This window comes from Simochromis diagramma, unplaced genomic scaffold (genome assembly GCF_900408965.1).
Source record: "Simochromis diagramma unplaced genomic scaffold, fSimDia1.1 OVJJ01000387.1, whole genome shotgun sequence".
In the NCBI taxonomy this organism is placed as follows: domain Eukaryota; kingdom Metazoa; phylum Chordata; class Actinopteri; order Cichliformes; family Cichlidae; genus Simochromis; species Simochromis diagramma.
Genome location: NW_024387152.1, coordinates 9623891 through 9642450, shown reverse-complemented (window position 1 = coordinate 9642450; position 18560 = coordinate 9623891). Strand labels below are relative to the sequence as shown.

General features: G+C 41.7%; 2 protein-coding genes across 3 annotated transcripts in view; both read right to left on the bottom strand.

The window, feature by feature from the left end:
- spen (spen family transcriptional repressor) overlaps nt 1-13832 on the bottom strand; it is a 29404-nt gene extending 15572 nt beyond the window's left edge. Inside the window, exons 1-3 of one of the 2 annotated variants that reach the window (XM_040047373.1) lie at nt 13651-13832; nt 7330-7650; nt 452-1066 (exon numbers count right to left, since the gene is read on the bottom strand). In XM_040047373.1, coding sequence (XP_039903307.1) covers nt 452-1066; nt 7330-7529 — 815 coding nt within the window. In that variant the 5' untranslated portion in view covers nt 7530-7650; nt 13651-13832. Of the gene's footprint in view, nt 1-451; nt 1067-7329; nt 7651-10453; nt 13383-13650 lie in introns of those variants that run through there. The other variant, XM_040047372.1, reaches the window with a different exon arrangement.
- Nucleotide 13833: 1 nt separating this feature from the next.
- Nucleotides 13834-16588, bottom strand: tmem82 (transmembrane protein 82). The gene is made up of 6 exons (XM_040047374.1): nt 16473-16588; nt 16297-16366; nt 15934-16132; nt 15356-15770; nt 14988-15175; nt 13834-14492 (listed from the first exon to the last, which is right to left on the bottom strand). Exons 1-6 carry the CDS (start codon nt 16564-16566, stop codon nt 14412-14414), a joined length of 1047 nt encoding a protein of 348 aa, XP_039903308.1. The 5' UTR covers nt 16567-16588; the 3' UTR covers nt 13834-14411.
- Between the last annotated feature and the right edge of the window lie 1972 nt (nt 16589-18560).

Below are 18560 nucleotides of genomic sequence, written 5' to 3'. Positions count from 1 at the left end.
CCTCTAGATACGACACAGTCTCTAAAACAGAAACAACGAGCCTAACTTTACAGGTTTGGCCACAACACTGTGTCTGTCTGTCCACACATACACATGCTAGTGAAGAAAGCGACATAAAGGCAAAGTAAACACAGCTTCCACATAAATAGGTGCCACCTGTTCTATAAAGAGCCTATGCTAACGAATGACAGAAGTTAAATGCACACATCTTGCACAAGTCTGAGTTTGTTTGGTGTGGGTGTGAAAAATATTGCGCAATCCATAGTTATAGATGATAAAAACATAAGCTGAGGAAACCGCTTTTTTATTGAACACAGATAATGACGGAAATATGAGTTCATTTCCAAGTGCAGAGGCCAGTTTGGATCCAGAAGGCCACAGACTGGGATGCACAAAGGTAAACAACAGCACATAAGTAGAAATATTGACAGAAAGATTAAGCTTCACTCACCTGCCACTCGTACTGCTGCTGGTACTGCTGACTGAGTCTGAACTGGAGGAACGGCTGCGAGAGCCTGACCCACTGTGGGAGCGTGGAGGACGAGTCGCCTGACTCACCAGTCTCTGAGGAGAGGGATTTCGTGAATGCGTCGAATGTGGAGACCGGCTACGACTGTGGCGGTAGGAACGTTCCCCACGCCGACCCCTATCCTCCCGATACAGGTCCCTGTGAACCACACTGGCCAAAGTAAAGGGTTCCCGGGCTCGAGACTCGTAGCGAGGCTCGGGTGTCTCAAATCGACAAGGGCTCCTGCTGTGGGAGCGGTAGAAGCCAACCCCGCTGGAAGTAGACCCTCCGCTTCCTCCCGTTGTGGCCCCTGAAGATCCACTTGTTCCGGTGTTCCCAGAAACGGCACTAACTATAGTTCCACCGACTCCTGACGGCACAGTTGTACCACTTCCGCTGGAGGTACCAGACCCGCTCCCAGCTGTGCTTAGAGTTCTCTCCCTCGCGTCACGGTAATAGTCTGTTTCATAATGCCGCTGACGGTCAAAACTGCTACCAGTACGCTCGTGAAGTCCATAGGCACTGTGATCGTACCCCCGATCCCGACTTTCAGCGGTCCTAACAAACATGAAGAAACAACAAGTTATATTACAGTTACACTTTGGGCATAAAAAGATAGCTGCTAGCATCAGACAGTAGACAAACAAAAATGAACAGGCGTGTCTGGTGCGTTTGTCAATAATTAGACACATGGAAAGATTGGGCAAAGTGTTTTGAGAAGGGCCAAGCTAGTTTTCCCCCCCATCTTAAAGAAAGCACTATACCAAGGGGATTAAAGTAACAGCTTGATGAAACTGAGCATCAAGTCTGACATGTTTTCATGGCCAAACCATTTATGGCTTTCAGATGAACTGTATCAGATTCTTCTGCGACCAAATCTACACTAGAAATCCTCTTTCTAGAACAAGAATGCTGCTATCAGGATGTTTTTCGTGCATTTCTGTCAACTCCAAGGTGTTAATATAAGCTTTATGTTCATTCTTTTTTTTAGATATATCAGTAAATCAACATAGCACACCAACATTTTCAGCAAAAGGCATGCATCTGGTTTATAACAGAACAGAAATCTATATTATATATCAGAGCTACCGTAATAACAGGAATGGCAGATTATGTCATTATAGGCTGTAAAGTCCTACTGGTCTGCACACTATAACAGAAGCCACTTCTAAAGGCGTTTTATTAGTCAAGCCTGGATAAAGGTTTTCGAGGTGACTTTTGACGAGCCTTTTGTTTATATCGTTACACAATTTGACACCACTTGTTCCTCTGAAAACTGAATCTCCTCAGTAGCATCTTTTGTGAAGACGCACATTAGAAACGGCCCTGAAAGGACATTCTGTTCAGACCCGAACACTCGCTTTCTGAATAAAGCAATCAGAAATTAATTTGGTAATACGACCGCTGTGTCATTACAGCAGTCGTATTACCAAACTCGCCATAATGAGCGGGACAGGGCGGCAATTACCACCGTTTGAATTCAGATCAAATTATAATCAGCAAATTAGCCATGATGTTCCGACACAAGGCAGAATATGGTTTAATATGACAACAGTTACAAAACTTCATTATAGTGCTTCTGTAGATAAAAAAACACGGCGTTTATTCTTCTAGCAAGGTAAAATCAGAGGATGGAAAAATAGTTAGATTATAGAGTCAGACTTTAGAAAGGAAAAAACTGCGAAGTCTTATTTAATTTACTGCAAAAATCATTATATTTATATCTGTGTAACAAAGGTATAACTATTCAAATAACTAATCAAATATATGTCTAGTCAAAGCTTCATAAAGCTAGTGTAATAGTAACTAAATAATACTAGTAACTGTATTTGCTGTATGTGTGCACAGTCTGTTCATAAGGCTGAAAAAAAGAGAGAGGGGGAAAAAAAAAAAAACATCCATATCATAAAACTGAAACATCTTGAGGTTGATTTTGTGCATTGACAAAGGTCCCATAGTTCTGGTGCTTTCCAGAACCTGCACTACCTTCTTCTCTCCTCCCCTAACATTTCCTGCCAATCTCCACACTGCACAACTCACTGTCTGAAAGAAAGAAAGCCTCATGTGCAAACTATACAAATGTTAACAAGACTTGAAGAAAAAAAAACCATTATCTCATTTTATTCCACAGACTGACTTTTTAAATTTCCTAAATGCAAATCTTTTGAAAGGTTTGGCCCAGCAGAATTTTTTTATGCTTTTGTCTATTTGTCTAAAAATGTGTTTATGTAAACATTTCCTTGCTTTTTTATTTGCCCGTAGTTGAACTGCATGGTCAAAAAAAAAGCTTCATATTAAAAGGTAATTAAGCAGTGTCAGGGTTATGAAACGGTCATGAATGAGTTTTGCTTCGCAACTGGTTCCTTATGTGTCATCACACGTTTAATGGTTTTACATTTACAGTTTTTCAGTGTTCGTGCTCTACAGCTTTAAAGTGGGGATTCCACTGCAAGTCTTCTATCACTTGATTTGGATCATTTCATTAGTGGAAATTCTTGCACAAATAAAAAATGTCAGTTTAATGAAATCTGGTGATTCAAACCAAACAGCTGACCTAACGATCTGGATTTCTTTATCCACAACTGTAGTGAAATCGGCTGCCTGCATCTCAATCAGATGCTGCCTGCATCTCACTGAGACGGCAAATGGATTAGACCTGGCGTTACAGAAGGCGTCTGCAATTCCTCTTAAAACATATGACACAAGCATCTTTCCTCCTCACTGTCATTTGGTAAATGATGCTGAAGATTAGATTAGGTTTTTCTTTTTTGCTTTTGTTCCCAAATCTGGCCATTACACCTGTGTTCAAAATATTTATGCTCATACTTTATTGCTATATTTAAGGTGACCCCCAAACATCCACTTAAACCTAACCCTTTGTATTAAATTCATAACCCATTTTACCATCTTCTGTGGACCATAAAGTGGCAAACCTGGAAATATCCATCAGTGTTAAACCTTTGACATAACCAGGTAGTAACCAGGAAGTCATCCATGAAGTCTTTTCACTAAGGGTCGTAAGAATCAAGAAAAGACTGTATGCAGCATTCACACTGCTGAAAAATCTTGAGGGTAATTTAAGTTTAGGAGACTGACACCACGTCTGTATTTTGTTGCATATACATAAGAGTAGAGCAGGTTAGGAGAAAATACTCTTTCAGCTTATTTGATTTAATCATCTGTGTGCTGGATTCATGAATAACATCTATGCTATAACGATGTCGGCTGTAAAAATGACGGATTACCTTGACCCCTAGGTGCTCTCGAAAATGCTAATTTGCTGGCGCAAGGCTCACTGCTCAACAGATACCTTTCAATTTCTCTTCAATTTCACTCTACACAAATCGGCTTTTACATTATTCATCGAGCTTAAAAATAATTCTGTTAGACTTTCTTGACAGAATTTCCATCAGTGTTTGATTATTATCTACTGCGGAGCATGCTAAGCACCTGTTTTGGGACACGTGAATAGCATAATTATGAGGAGACATGCCAGCAGCATGACAAAACGCTGCCTTGTATGGAGGCTCCGTCATATGGGAGCAACGCATGCACATCCATTTAAAATCAGTATAAGAGGTTAATTGTTAAATATCCATTTTGCAGTACAAACAACAAATTGAATCTAATTGTTGAGAATCTCTTTGTCTTGCAAGCTAGAACACAAACTATAGAGCTAGGGTTTAGCGATATCTAAATGTTTAATTTAATTAAAAAGAAAATTTTGAAAACAACAAAATAGGAATATTTCTTCTGGTAATCCAATAACTGGAGGTCACTTCACCACTCAGTGAGTTGCACGATTACACAGAAACATTACATACATCTCTTTTGTTAAATTGTAAAGCTTCTATAGTATAAGTGGCAGAGAAAAGCCAGAAAATCTAACAACATTACAAAAGGAATATCCTACATAGAAATAATATTAAATGTGCAGCGTGTGTTTCAGGAAGGATTGTAGGTCATTTTTGTAAAACAATTACTTAAAATATTGTTGCCACTGTACTGTTTCTAGAGTTTAAAATGATATTTAGGATTTCAATTCTTGTTTTAAAGCTGACAAAAATTCAGATATTCATTTAAAATGATCCAGAGCTGACAAATGACTACAATTTTCTTTCCCTTGTCACTCTACCAACATTTTAATAAGAACCAAAATTAAATCAGCAGAATTGTAATATGTAAATATGTTGTTTTGGGGTGTTTTAAGTAAAATTGATTTTATATTAACTAATATTTACTAGCAACTGGTCAGAAATGAAAACTAAAAAGATTTCTGACAAACAAGGTAATATAAGCATCATGGTTCATGGACCGAACATGCTTACGTGCACATTCAGGGCCCAGGCAAATAATTAAATCAAATTAATCAAAGCAAAATTAATTAAGCAATACATGTATAAACAAACTAAAATCTTAAAGTGTGACTGCAACAAAACTTGAATTAGTGAAAAACACGAAAAATTTATTTGATCTACATCACTTTTTATTTCTTTTCCTTCTATTTTACTGCATTTAGCCATTAGGAGAATCCCACCCCCACACTTCACTGCATATTTCTTTAATCATAGGTATGTGACAAATACTTGAATTTTGAGCATTTTAAAAGATTCTGTAGTTTTTCTTATGTTAAAATATTAATATTTTATATTAAAAAACATCTTTACAATGATCATTCGTTATAAATATCAGCTGCGTTGTGAATTCTAAAGAGGAGAGAGGGCTGGGGGAAGGAGTTGAAGGTGGGGTCAGGTCAGGTGAGAGGCAGAGCAAAGAAAGCAATACAGGTAAGGTTCAAACTCACAGGCAGTAATAATGCACCAGCTATTTTGGTTAGTGTGGAAAATGGAGAGAGACAGGGGTTCAAACTAGGGGGTTAGAGAGGACAGCTAAAATGCACAGGGCAGGACATACCAACCTTTTGAGAGAGTGGTAACTTGACCTATTATTCCAAATACAATTTTGGGAGATAGAACTTTGTGAGCAAAAACTGGGCAAAAATGTTGAGTGGAGAAGGGAAAAAAAATGAAGAAAACTAGTTCACAACAGAATACGTAATCCTCGTCTTCAGCACACGGGACCTCATGAGCACAAATGAGTGGTAGTGTCTGTTTAGTTAAAACAATGAGGACAACTTTGGCCTTGTAGAGATCCATGTTAGGATGCTTTGTGTGCTGGAAAATGTCCGAGTCTAAATATCCATCCAAACAGGAGTGAAAAAAACAAAACCTGCGTTGTATTTCAGTCCGATGCAATAAATACATGATATCCAGGAATCCACCTTTAGTTGACCAGTGATTCCCCAACAGCAATGGTTGATGTGAAAAATTAAGTCTTGCGTCTTTTGCATTAAGTCCTGCACATTCCACTTTGGCCAACACCGTTCACAGCAACAAAGTAGTCAAATTCCTTTTGTAGAGGGAAGGAAATATGGCCACAAAAAAGTTAGGAATGAGGAAGATGTCACATGAGTAATCCAAGTTCTTGTTCATAGTAGCACCATACTCATCCCAACGGTGAACAACATGCATAACAGTTCAAAACACTGTTGGATGTTTATGTCTGCTTTTTCGCTTTCAAGCAGAAGAGAGTGCATGCTGTCCCAGCCTGGACAGAGTCAATATCAAACACTGTTCATAGGTGCAACGCGCTGCTGACACGGTGTAATTGTATCCAAAGTTTAATTATAGTTCCACATTTAGGAAAGAAGGAGGTAATCCAGAAATTTGACGTAGGTTATCTCCAATAGCATGGATGGTAGCAATTTTCCAGTCACAATTTCCAGCAGTCCTCTTTGCATTGTATGATCCAAATGTTCGCTTTGCTCATCGAGTCTGCAAGTCTCAGTTGTTGGAAAGTTTAAAAAGAAAAAAAAATCATCTCCACAAAAATAAGGCGGGAATAAGAGTCTTTTGCTCACTTGTTTCTGTTGATTCTACTGAGTCGGATCACCAGTAGAGGTCTCCCAGCACTCAATTTGTAATGCCCTGATTTTAGACATAATCCCAAACAAAATGAAAAAAAAAAAAAAAGAACCAAGAAAGCAACCCATACCTTTAGAATGACCGCATATCCTTTAAGTACTGGGCCAGAGTTAATCCAACAGTGGGGAATAAATATCCTCTGTAGATCCTCCACATGACTCCAGCCCGCGACAGAAGTGCACACCTCAGTGAGGTGGGCGTTATAACTTAAAGCCAAATTAGACTAATCCAAACAATGGTGTTCTATACATGTAATGTGTGCTCTTGGATGTTTGGTTACATGATGAAAAAGGGGTGATATTAATCCTCCGACAAGGGCACGTAACTCCAGATTAGGGGAATCCCGGGGATGGCTGCTGGACCACTCTCTCTTTTTCTCTCTTTCCCCCACTCTGTATTCTCTATCTTTCTCTCTCTCTCTCTCTTTCCAGAAATCGCCAATAATCCTGGGAAATTTTACGATATCCAATCTTTGCCCCGTATTTTCCTCAAATGATATTTCCACCTCACAGAGATGCTTAAAGGTCACAAAGATAATCCCCAACAGCCATTTAAACTACTGACTATCATTCGACTATCAGATACACTTGCAAACGTGCCCTCGTTTTAACAAAAATATCTTAAGTGTCTACCTGTAAGTAGGAATCCAGGAGCGCTGGCTGCGCTCTGAGGAACTTAGAAGGGATTCCTATTAGATTTCATTGTCGAACACAAGCTCATTTTCTCCTCTTTAACCCCCAAACAGGTAAATGAACAGATGGTGAAAGATGGTTGGAGGTAAGGTGTTTACCAGAAACTACGGTTCCCCCTGCCTTCAGAGAAACTTTGTCCACTTACCCGTCTAGTCTGCGTTCATAGCGTCCATCTCTGCTGTGAAGCGACGTGGGGGGCCCATACACGGCCCCCCCTGCCGCCCTTGTGAATCCTGATACATCCCGGCCGCGAGAGCTTAAGGACAGACTATCGTCCAGCCCCCTCGCCGCACTAGGAATTGTTCCTGGTTCATTGTAATCAGTGCGCAGGTCTCTGTCCCCCATCTTGTTGACAGCATTGTGAGCCTTCTGAGCACTTTTAATGTCCACAAAATCCACAAAGGCCGCGACTCCACCTTCTGATCCCCGCTTGGGCAGGACCTTGACACTCTCCACTCGTCCATATCTAAAGTCAGAATAGATTAAAAGCATGGTTACCACCAGGTTTGCAGCTGCAAATGTGTTGCATAACTTTTTAGGAATGTTAAAAAACACACAGGGTTCTGCACAGTCCTGAAATTGACTGTGCGTACATGTGCACAAATGTCTGTGGCAACGAGGGAGATGAGGCAATTTTGCTACTCTTACTTTCCCTACTGTGGTACTTTCTAACACGGCAACAGTAACCCAGCAACTGGACTTGAAACCCTGCCACATTGCGTGTTAATAAATGCATAGATTTTCTAAAATTAGCACGTTTTCCGAGCAAAAGGTGCTGCCATGAAGACACAGCTACTGAAAAACACACAGATGAGGTTTTGAGCAGTTTATACAGCGATGGGGTTTCTTTAAGAAATTCCTATTTCCTTTAAGAAATTCTTAATTCCTAAGAAATTCCTAATATATATATATATATATATATATATATATATATATATATATATATATATATATATATATATATATATATATATATATATATATATATATATATATATATACACACAAGACACACATGCAGAGTATATTTATATTATATATTATAGCCTATATTTATTTTTAAGGTGTAATGGGAGTTATAATTGCTGAATACACCCTTTTCAGTCTTGAAAATGACAAAACACCTGATCAACTGAGGATTCAATTTTGGGATGAGAAGGCTGTTACAGAAAATTTCTCCCACTGGAGAGTTAAGAAGCTGTTATCATCTTCTATAGCCCCACCACCACCACCACCACCACCAAAAAAATGGGTCTTTTAGCAGTGTGATTTTTTGCTGTCCAAGACAGACAGTAGGGTGATCACAAAATTTATTGGCATGCCAGTTCCCAACACCGAACAGCCCCCGACGCCATTTTAGAAAAGCTGTTCACACTGCTTACTCATTCTGTCGTCCCCCATCTTCAATGACTTCTATCACACATTGGGCTGTCATGCACCTGCATACCCTCGCTACCTCTGGGTTAACGCTGGAGCTGAGGTAGCGAGCTGAAAAAAAGGGGGGAAAAAGGGCTCGCCAGCACCGTTCCCCCTACTGCACAAAAAAGAAAGAGATGCTGCCAGTCGCCATCCCCCCCCCAAACATAACGTTACGTTGTACTTCAAAGAGGGGGTTATGTAAATAAAACGGTGTATATAGGTAGCTCATTTTTACTGCTGCTCTCGGAGGCTGCACGTATTAGATACGAGCCATATTTGTAGCTGAGTCTCTGCATCAACCCACTGCAAATAATAAGACCGCGAGAGGGCAAAGCACCAAATGCATATCATCTGTTTTTATATTTCATCCAGCTGTAGGTTTGGATGAGGGTGGGGGAGGTGGGGGGTGCTGTGGGACGAGTATGGCTTTCGGTTACACTGTGGTTATTAAGGATTAATGTTGCCATTTAGCAGCTTTCATCCGATATGGCGACGCCCACACAGTGATAATAATTAAAAATCCAAAACAACAACAATAAAAAAAAAGGTCTCATATGGGCAAACTGGTGTTTTTGGGGCAGTCTGGTTTCCAGCATATGAACGGAGACGCGGGCTGCTATTTCCTTGACAGCCGAGAGAGGAGAGAGGCGAGAGCGCGCAGACAACCGTGAAAGCCACACGCAGGGAAAAAAATAGAAAGAAAACGTATTTAAATCATTATTCAGCCCGAGGAAGATAACAAAGAGCTAAAGGCACACAGACAGTCTCCGGCGGCTCGCTCTTAACCAAAAGTAGCAATGGAGCTCAGTGCGATTATGGCAGGCTGCATTACAAATATACATGTGTGTGCGTGTGTATACATGGATATGCTGTCTGATCTCCCCTGAAATCAGATCACGCTGCAGGCTGTGCGAGTCAGCGCCGTTTTAACAACCATTTTCTGTAAACACTACAGCGTTACAGCACTGCACATCTGCTCCGCGGCACAGCCGAGCCCGGTCAATCACAGCCAGTTTGCCGCGGCGATGTTGCAGCGTGGACGGCGGCGTGACGGCGTCACCTTTCGGCTTCTACAGACTTGTGTGAAGATGTAGGAACGGAGCAAACGGCACGCTCTCATAGATGGGTGCACAGCGTGCTAATACACCGCGGTGTGTGTGTGTCTGTGTGCGTGTGTGCAGGTCTGACTGGAAGCAGTGACCTGACAAACTCACAGAGTCGAGTCAGACAGCAGAAGCAAACACAGAGACTTTATGGTGTCTGCCGGAGATGCGGGCACGTATAAAAGCACGGGGCTCTCCGGGTAGACTGAACTTTGTTTACACTGACTGTGCACCACAAAAACAATAAACAAGAAAAAGCCCCTTCTTTACGGTCACCCGGTGGAAAGGTAGGCTGCTTAAAAGTCAGCCTGCTTAAAAATCAGCCTGCTGGCAATGCGCACCAGGAAGACGTAAGAGGGGTGAGTAAAGTTATCACCTAGCTCGACAAGTTAATAAGCGTGTCAAAATGGCAAAACCATATGTCCGCTGGCTGCTTGGCTTGGGGTGGCTGAGGCGTGCTAGCAGATTTTGCTTTTTCGTCTCAGCTCAAACGCAGGAGCACCGTGTGTTGTTGTTGCTGCTCGGATTGTGTGTATGGAGAGAGAGAGGGGGGACTGACAGCACAGTTGCCAAATGGGACTTTGCTACAGGGAAACCTCCTGCTTCATCCCGACTTCTCTAAAATGTGACACAACAGAGAGAGAGATGCTGGACGTGCACCGCTCTTAACATTACAAAACGCGCACAAACACACACACACACACACACACACATACACACACGCCGCTCATTTGTGTTTCTACTCACCGCTTGAAGTGCTCAATAATTTTCTCCTCTCGTACATTTTCGGGTAAATTTCCCACCCATAAATGTCTGGTTTCCCGGACCATACTGTGTGCTCCTGCTCCCCGATCATACAGATGAGTTTGCTATGTCCGTTTCTCCCCGTGCAAAATACAAAAGCTCTGCAAAATAAACGGCGGACAAGAAAAAAGATGCTTGGCGCAAATCATTGACTGCTCGTTGTGGCCCAATGTAAACCATTAGGCTGTATCCCCGCACGCTGTTTGATACTCTTCAGTGTTAAAGCGCGATCTTGCACCTCATGAACGCGCTCCGGTCTGTTCCCGTGACTAGGCGCGTCCCTGACACCATGCGACCTTTGGGTGTCGAAAGAAAGCATGTAGCTTCCTAAAAAGATGCAGCAACTTCGCTTGTAATGAGAGGCACACCGCGCAGGCGTGGCTTTGTGTGTGAACTTCTTTTTTTCCCTCCCCGATGAGACGGTCTTTCACCCCTGCGCATGCGTGAGAAAACCCCTGGTTGAATGGTGGTGCTTTGACATCTGCAGCTTCACAAGAGGATCCCATCAGTGGCAGTTAAGTGTGGCAAGGTGAATCATCCTGCGCACAGCACAGTGAGCCCAAGTTTGGTATTTTTATGTTTCAACGTTGTAATAGTTCAGTTGTTATCAAAGCACAGGCAAAAAAATGTCGCCCCATAATTGTAAAGTGAGCCATCAGCTCACATGTTAAAAAGTTACCAAAGCCTTCAGTGTTGCTCCCTGTCACCTAGCTGGTTGGCACTCATTTACCATATCCAACTGCTGGGACTTCAGATCACTGCTCTGTTTGTCTGCACAACAAATCAGCAGAAACAGCAGTAGCTGCAGTCCAGTCATTCATAAGAATCAGGAGACTAGATGCACTCTCATTCTAAGCACAGGTTGTGTTGAAGTTTTTGACACTTGAAGCGGAAACTTGCACACAGGAAACAGGAAACTGAAGGACAGCTGTGGGCTACTCTGCATGCTAATAATCTAACAAGAATGTGCTGCAAGTTAATCTGTGACCAACTTATTATAATAAGTTATAATAAGTTTAAGAGATTTTTTTTTCTCCTTAACTTGAATTAGTGTGAATAATATGCTATGTCTTCCCAACACTGGTGGGATGTTTTAGAGTAGACTGCTATCTGGAACAGAACAAAACACCACATGAGGGCCTTTTTGTCTCGTTCAGTTGGGTTCAATACACTTTCTGTTTATCCCTTTAGTTTTGCACTTAAGTGTGTGAAAACTGAAACAAAAACGTTTCCACATAAGCTGATATAAGGCACTGTTGCAGGGAAATAGGGGAAACCACATAATTCATAACTTATGTATCACAGAAAATAGTTTGCTTGTCAGTGTGTCAAGTGAAATTACAGGAAGTTTAGGTGGATTTTCATGAGTTTCATATTTTGACAGATATGAAACTTATGTGGGAAACTGTTCTTTTGTATGGAAAAGATCAACGTACTGCTAGATCAGTAAAAAAAGAAAAAGAAAAGCTGAGGCAGTGACACAATAAATAAAATCCCCAAAATTCAGAATCCCCAAGCCGGATCGTCCAGAAAAGCAATCCAGCAAACTCGAGACAACACGGCTAAGATTACAGTAAGAAACTTTACCACACTGAGGTAGTTTGAATGTGTTTGGAACCTTTAAACTTTGAATTGACACATATGCCTTCTGCATGTTGCACCTGCAGTCTGTCAGAGCAACAAAAAAAAAGATGCTTTGACACATTTAACTGCTTCTACTACTGGGTTACAAAAGGCACAGGGAGCTGTTAAGTCAAGTACTTTGACCTGGTCTGAGCTCTACTTTAAGCTAATAAGTAACACAAAACAATCAGGCCCCTGTCCAAAAGTCCAAGAGTACAGTGGCGATAAGCCCTCTTGTAAGGGAAAATACAAACTGTATGTGTGTGTATTTTTCTTTGACAGACTATCCCCATTATAAAACATGCACACTTTCTCTGAATGACCACCATGACTGATAAATAACAGACCAAATAATGATGTCCACATAATCAAGAGGGGCGTCAACATTTAAGTAAAATGGTAGATGAACAACTATTTTCTCCACATTGTGTTGTGCCCAAATCCTCCTTGGAGCTGAATTGTTTTATTTTTTATTTTATTTGTAATTTTTTGCCTGTGGAAAATGATCACTGGCTTGTTTGGTTTGAAAAAAAAGCTGCAACTACAGCGGGGCATTATTCTGCTTTTGTTACTATATTAAGAATACTTAAAGGGAGAAGTGCGCCTGCGTTAAAATGCAGTAACAGGGGACACGCGAAACTGCTTTGCGCATGCGTCCACTGTGCCTATCAGATGAAGACAGAACAATCTGGAAATCTCCAGAGGAGGTTACAACGGCGCTCAGTTAGTTCTATGGGCATTTTCACCGTACTCGGGTGCTCAGAGCGTCCTCCCTATGTCTACTGAAAGCGTCCTGATGTGGAACTTTACTCCATTAAAAGTCTAATAAACCTCTGGGAGTACAATTTCTCATTTTGGTGGATCGGCTAGACACCAAAAAACTAAATTTCATCTTCAGTGATTTTCAGACGTGGATTATCGTGGAAACTGGACCGTCAGGCTAATGTTTCCCCCTGTAATTTTTTTTGACACGGGATGACGGGACTGACATAACAAAAACCCTCTCATGGAATATGTTTCTGTCTGTCCACAGCTCTCAATAAAGACAGATCTAATGGGCATAACACCGGCGACACATTGTGGATTTAATTCGATATGGGTGTTAAATTGTCACACGAAGTCAGGCTTTAACCTTGGCTACTGTTATTGAGACAATGTAGCACAGACTGGAAGGGCGGTATCTCAAACTTCCTCATAAAAAGCCCCTTTGAGTGTAGCCTAATAAAGCGAATTTGGTGCCATTACAACAACAGTGTGAATTAATACGGCTTGCTAGCTGTTTAACTGTGTTTGTCCAACAAAATGGAGCTAAGGTCGACGCATAATCAAGTAAACTAGCTTTTTCTTTGTCTAACGCCATTTTGTGTGTCTTTGGAGCACTAACGTTGTCGTCAGCCATTTTGCCTTTTCTTTTCAAGCACACAGCCTTAGAACACTAGCAGAGCACAATGGTGTTTGCGGGCCTGTCGCGGGGAAATAAGTGAACAAACAACAAAACAATAAACGAATAAGCTTACCCACTGCCCAGGCTGTGTGGTATGCAGTTATTGGATGTTTGCAGTCATGTCAGTACTGCACTTAGTAATGTTAGCTCCTCTGTAGAGTGCATTTACCTGCTGTAACAGCGACTGCTTTAATGGTTAAAAACGACGACGTGATATGGGAGTCTAAATTTACATTTTCTGTCGGGTTTTTTTTTCCAATAAATGGAATAATTTCCTATTTTGTGCAGCTTTATTATTACTTCTGTTTCTGTTGAATGCCTACCTTATACTGCAAGAATAAAAGAAAGGGGTTCAGCGTTGGTGAAATATAAAAAAAATGGGTTTTGTATTGCTTCTCAACTGAAAATGCTGGGAAATGCGAAATCTACTGAATAAAAAAAATAATAATACTTTGACCTTAATCTGCTCTACTGGAAATGATCTCAAACGGTAAATCTTCCCAAGAGGTCACACAGACCCAGACAACCATTATTGTTGAAACAGTATACGACTAACAGCAGGAAGAAAACAAGCTTAAAAACACATCCTTAGCATCCTAAGTAAAATGAACTCCAGGACTTGTTGAAAGGCTGCCTATTGAATAGTTGTTGATAACCATGAAATTGTTCTTTTAGAAAATGTGAAAAGACTGTAAACATTCCTTACATGAGTTGTGTCAAATATTTAATACAAAATGCATACTACATTGTAGGTAGAAAGCAACGTTGCCTTGATATGATTTCCACTAAATAGTGCCATTAAAGAGACGTGCAGGCTTTAAAATCCCAGAGTGCCTATCTCTGATGCTCCTTCTTGAAGGCTCGTGGTTTTTGCTGACGCTCCCTCCTTCTGTACTCTGTATAATCCTCTTCATCCTGTGTGAACACAGCAAAATATGATGCTAGAAACATGGGTGACTGAAGACATGTCTGCTGTTAAGCTACAGCCAGACATATAGCTTAGTGAATGATGTAGCCATGATTTCTTGATATGCATGATTCTCAATCACCACATGAGCTACATTTTAATAGCAAAACAGACCCGACTCACCTTAAAAGTCTATTCAAATGCAAGGTTTTTTTACATTTGTTTTATTTTGCATTATACTTTGTTTAAACCCCGCAACTTTAAATAGGTCAGCTCAGTGAAAGGAAAAGTAGACTCAGTATTCTGAGTCAGAGATCACGTTGACCTGAATCTGTCTTGGGGGTCTTAAACCTTCTCCACCCGGGATACAAGTTGGAAAAAATCGAGTGTCATCTTGAGACTCATCTAATGAACATATTGATATTCTGCTCCAGTTTTGGGAGGCCTCGGTGGGAACGAAGTGCTTTTGGCCCCGTGTGCCGCTCCCAGGGAGACTCACTGACCTGTGAGGATGCTGCATCCAGCAGATCCTTGGTGGGGAGTAGACAGCTAGCCTCTCCGAGGAAACATATTAGGATGTGGAATACGTCTGCCCAGCGTCCAACAGTCAGCATCAGGACCATCAAACCCCCGAGACGCACCACCACTGCGTTGAGGACGGCCTGGCTGCTAGGCAGACGGTGTTGCTCTTCTACAGAACCATGACATTAGAGGACTATTAGGGAGAAGTATTTGATTTACATTTAAACAAACTAAGCAAATGTCTTAGATTAGCCACAGATGCTGTAGTGATTAGTCAGGTGAATTGAGAAGCAAGTGATGCTACTGGCATATCGCTTTGTAAGGGCTTATGTCTTTAAACGTTTCTCACCCTGCATGTACACCACCAACAGCGTATAGCAGATAGTAAGTGGTGTCCAAAACCTAAGGGCTTCTGTTGCAGAGAGGAAATGTTGGTTGATCGTTGAAACAGCAGCCAGCACAGCCACAGAGAAGGTAATGATGATGGTCCTGCACAGCATGGGCAGCAGGGAGCTGCCCGATGTGAGGAGGCTGATGCAAATGCCGCAGTAGCCCTGTGAGCTGTGGAGTTTATACAGAGCTATGACATGGTGCAGCAGGTTTGTGGCCTGCCTAGCCAGAAACCAGCTGAGTGCTGCTGCCAGGAGCAAGCATAGCCAGCGCTGCGCCGCCCCCTCGTGTAGAAAGTGCAAACTGCAGGTTAGGGCGCAACCCAGAGAGAACTGGCTTTGAACTAACAGCTGCTGCAGAAATTTCCCCGACTCCTGGGAAAAAAAGAGGAGCACGAGTGATGAATGAATCAAAGCAGACGGCGATGGCTGTCGCGAGTCATCCTGACACCAACTCAGCAGAGTAAGCCACAGAAAAATCACCTTATACAGCTGAGGCATATTCATATATATTTTTATCACATAATTGGTTTCTTACTGGTCCAGCTGTAACCAATCCAGAGACAGCTCGAAGACAGAATTCTAGTACCACCAGTGAGGCCACACGGGAGCCCACTACACACAGTATCCCAGTTACAAAGAGAAACTGAAGCAGCCCAGTAAGTCCAGGTTTTGTCCTTATCGGATGACCAGATGTCTTCCGAGTTGATGTGTCTTCACCATTTTTTTGACTCCAGCTCCAAGTTGTAGGGAGGAGGGAAAAAAAGTCACATCAAAGACATAAAAATAAACTGTGTGGACGATGAAATCCCTTTAAAATCAATTATTTTTAAAAGTGAAAATGGGAAATTCTTCAGCAAAACACCACATAAGTCTGTACACAAGAGGCGACCTCTCTCACCTCTCCTCCAAGAATAAATGCACTCTCAACAGGGAGCACAGCACAGAGATCCCACATGCAGCTACCAGCCCTGCAGGTCAGATAGCCGTGAATTTTGAGCACAAGTAATAACAAACCTCAGACATTTACTCTTTTAATAAATGGCCCGCAGCCGTGCTGAAGGATGAGGAACTCACCTTGGAGTAAACTTTCCAGTGGATTTATATCTAGAGTCAGCCACCCTGGTAAGAAGTAGGAAGTTGGAAGAAGCCATGTGATGAAAGATAACATAGTACTACCTCAAGGGAGGAAAAATCACCTTGAATGTCTATAAAAGTAAGCTACTTTAAGCATCTGCACTCTCAAGATTCATCTTTTATGGTTCATAGATCGCGTTACAGTGTTGTGAAGTATCAGCTCAGCGCTTCCGTTTTCTTTCTGTTGCCCCAGCGTTGTGCTTTGCTCACCCAGAAGCCTGTTCTGTGTCCTGTACCAAAGTTCAACTGAGTGTCAGTGGAGCAGAGGCGCCCTCAGGCCTGAGTCATGGCAAGATAGTGGAGGTTATTGCACCATGGGAAAGACTTTACACTCTCTCTGAAATATAGTCGCAAGCATTAGCTGAGTTCTGTGGTGATCTGCACGTAACAGCATGGGATTATTCTGATGGCATTAAACACAAGAAACAGTTGTAGACTTGCAATATTATTAAACAGCAATATTGTAATAATAATATGTGAAAAGAAATTAGAGTGTGCACAGTAATTACCTAAAGAGTTATGGGTAGGCAACTCCAGGCCTCAAGTGCCAGTATCCTAGAGGTTTTAGATGTGTCCATGATCCATCACAGCTGATTTAAAGGGCTAAATGACTCCTCAGCATTTCTTGAAGTTCTCCAGAGGCCTGGTAATGAACTAATCATTTGATTCAGGTGTGTTAACCCAGGGTGCGATCTAAAACCTGCAGGACACCGGCACTCGAGGCCTGGAGTTGCCTACCCCTGAGTTATACCAAGTGTGTGAGATGAGGTGTGTAATGGTAGATTTAAAGTTGGGGGAAGATGGAGCTCAAATGTCACATTTCTACAAATATTATTTTATTATCTCATCAAGAAACAGTTGTTTGAAGCAAAATATACAGCAGTGTGCAAAAGTCACCTCATGTGTTATTGGAAAAATGCAAAGGTACAAAGAAATCGTCAGGTGTCGGCTGTGTGCGGGCAGGAGTTGGACCCAAAATGCAGACTCTCAGACACGAGGGATAAACTCAAAACCACAGCTTTATTCACTGGCAAAGGAAAAAGGCATGCAACACAAAAACTAAACTGGGAAAGAATAACCTAAACTCACGGGGAAACCACACAGAGAAACACAGCCATGAGGGACGACGGGACACCGACACAGAGAAACACAAGGCTGAATGAGACACAGAAGGAGAGCACAGCTGGGAGAAATCAGAACTGACGAGACAAGGAAGCAAAGCAGGATACACTCACATGAGACGCAGACCTTCAAAGTAAAACAGGAAGTATAACACTGAGACACGGTGGAGACAGAGCAACTAAGAAACACAGAGACATAAACCATAAGGCAGAGAACTCTAAGAACCAAAAGGCTAGAGATGAAAAATAATACACAGAGGGAAACACAAAGCACAGAACACAAGAAACTACACTCAAGGGGGTAACTAAAGACCAACAATGAGAATACAAAGTGACAAAAACACAGGAAACTCAAAACACTCAGTCAAAAACCCAGGATCCTAACAGAAATACAGTATAACAGTTTGTACAGTACAGACTTGACAGCCAGTGTTTGGTATGAACACCGTTATTTTTGAACACACTCTGATCTCTCTTCGGCAGCTTTCTTGTCATGTCTTTAAGTAGTTTTCAGGAATAGTTTTCCAGGCTTCTTTAAGGACATCCAAAGCTCTTCTTTGGATGTTGGCTGGCTTTTGTTCTGTTCTCTGTCAACATGATCCCACTCTGCTTGATTAATGCTGGGGGCCAACCCATGACTGTCAGTGTTCCACTGTTTGTGTGTTATTCAGTGTGTTTATTCAGTTATGCTTTTACTGCATTGGCAGTGTGTTTGGCAATGACTTTATGGCAACGATCCAAATCACACTCTTTCCAAATGGTCGTGTATGGTGGCTCAAAATCAAAATCATCTGTGTTTCTGTGTTCATAATTTCATCAGTTTTGACAAGACTGGCTAAAAGGTGTCCCTAAACCATGACAGAGCCTCCACAGTGTTATACATATGGCTGTTGACATTCACTTGTTG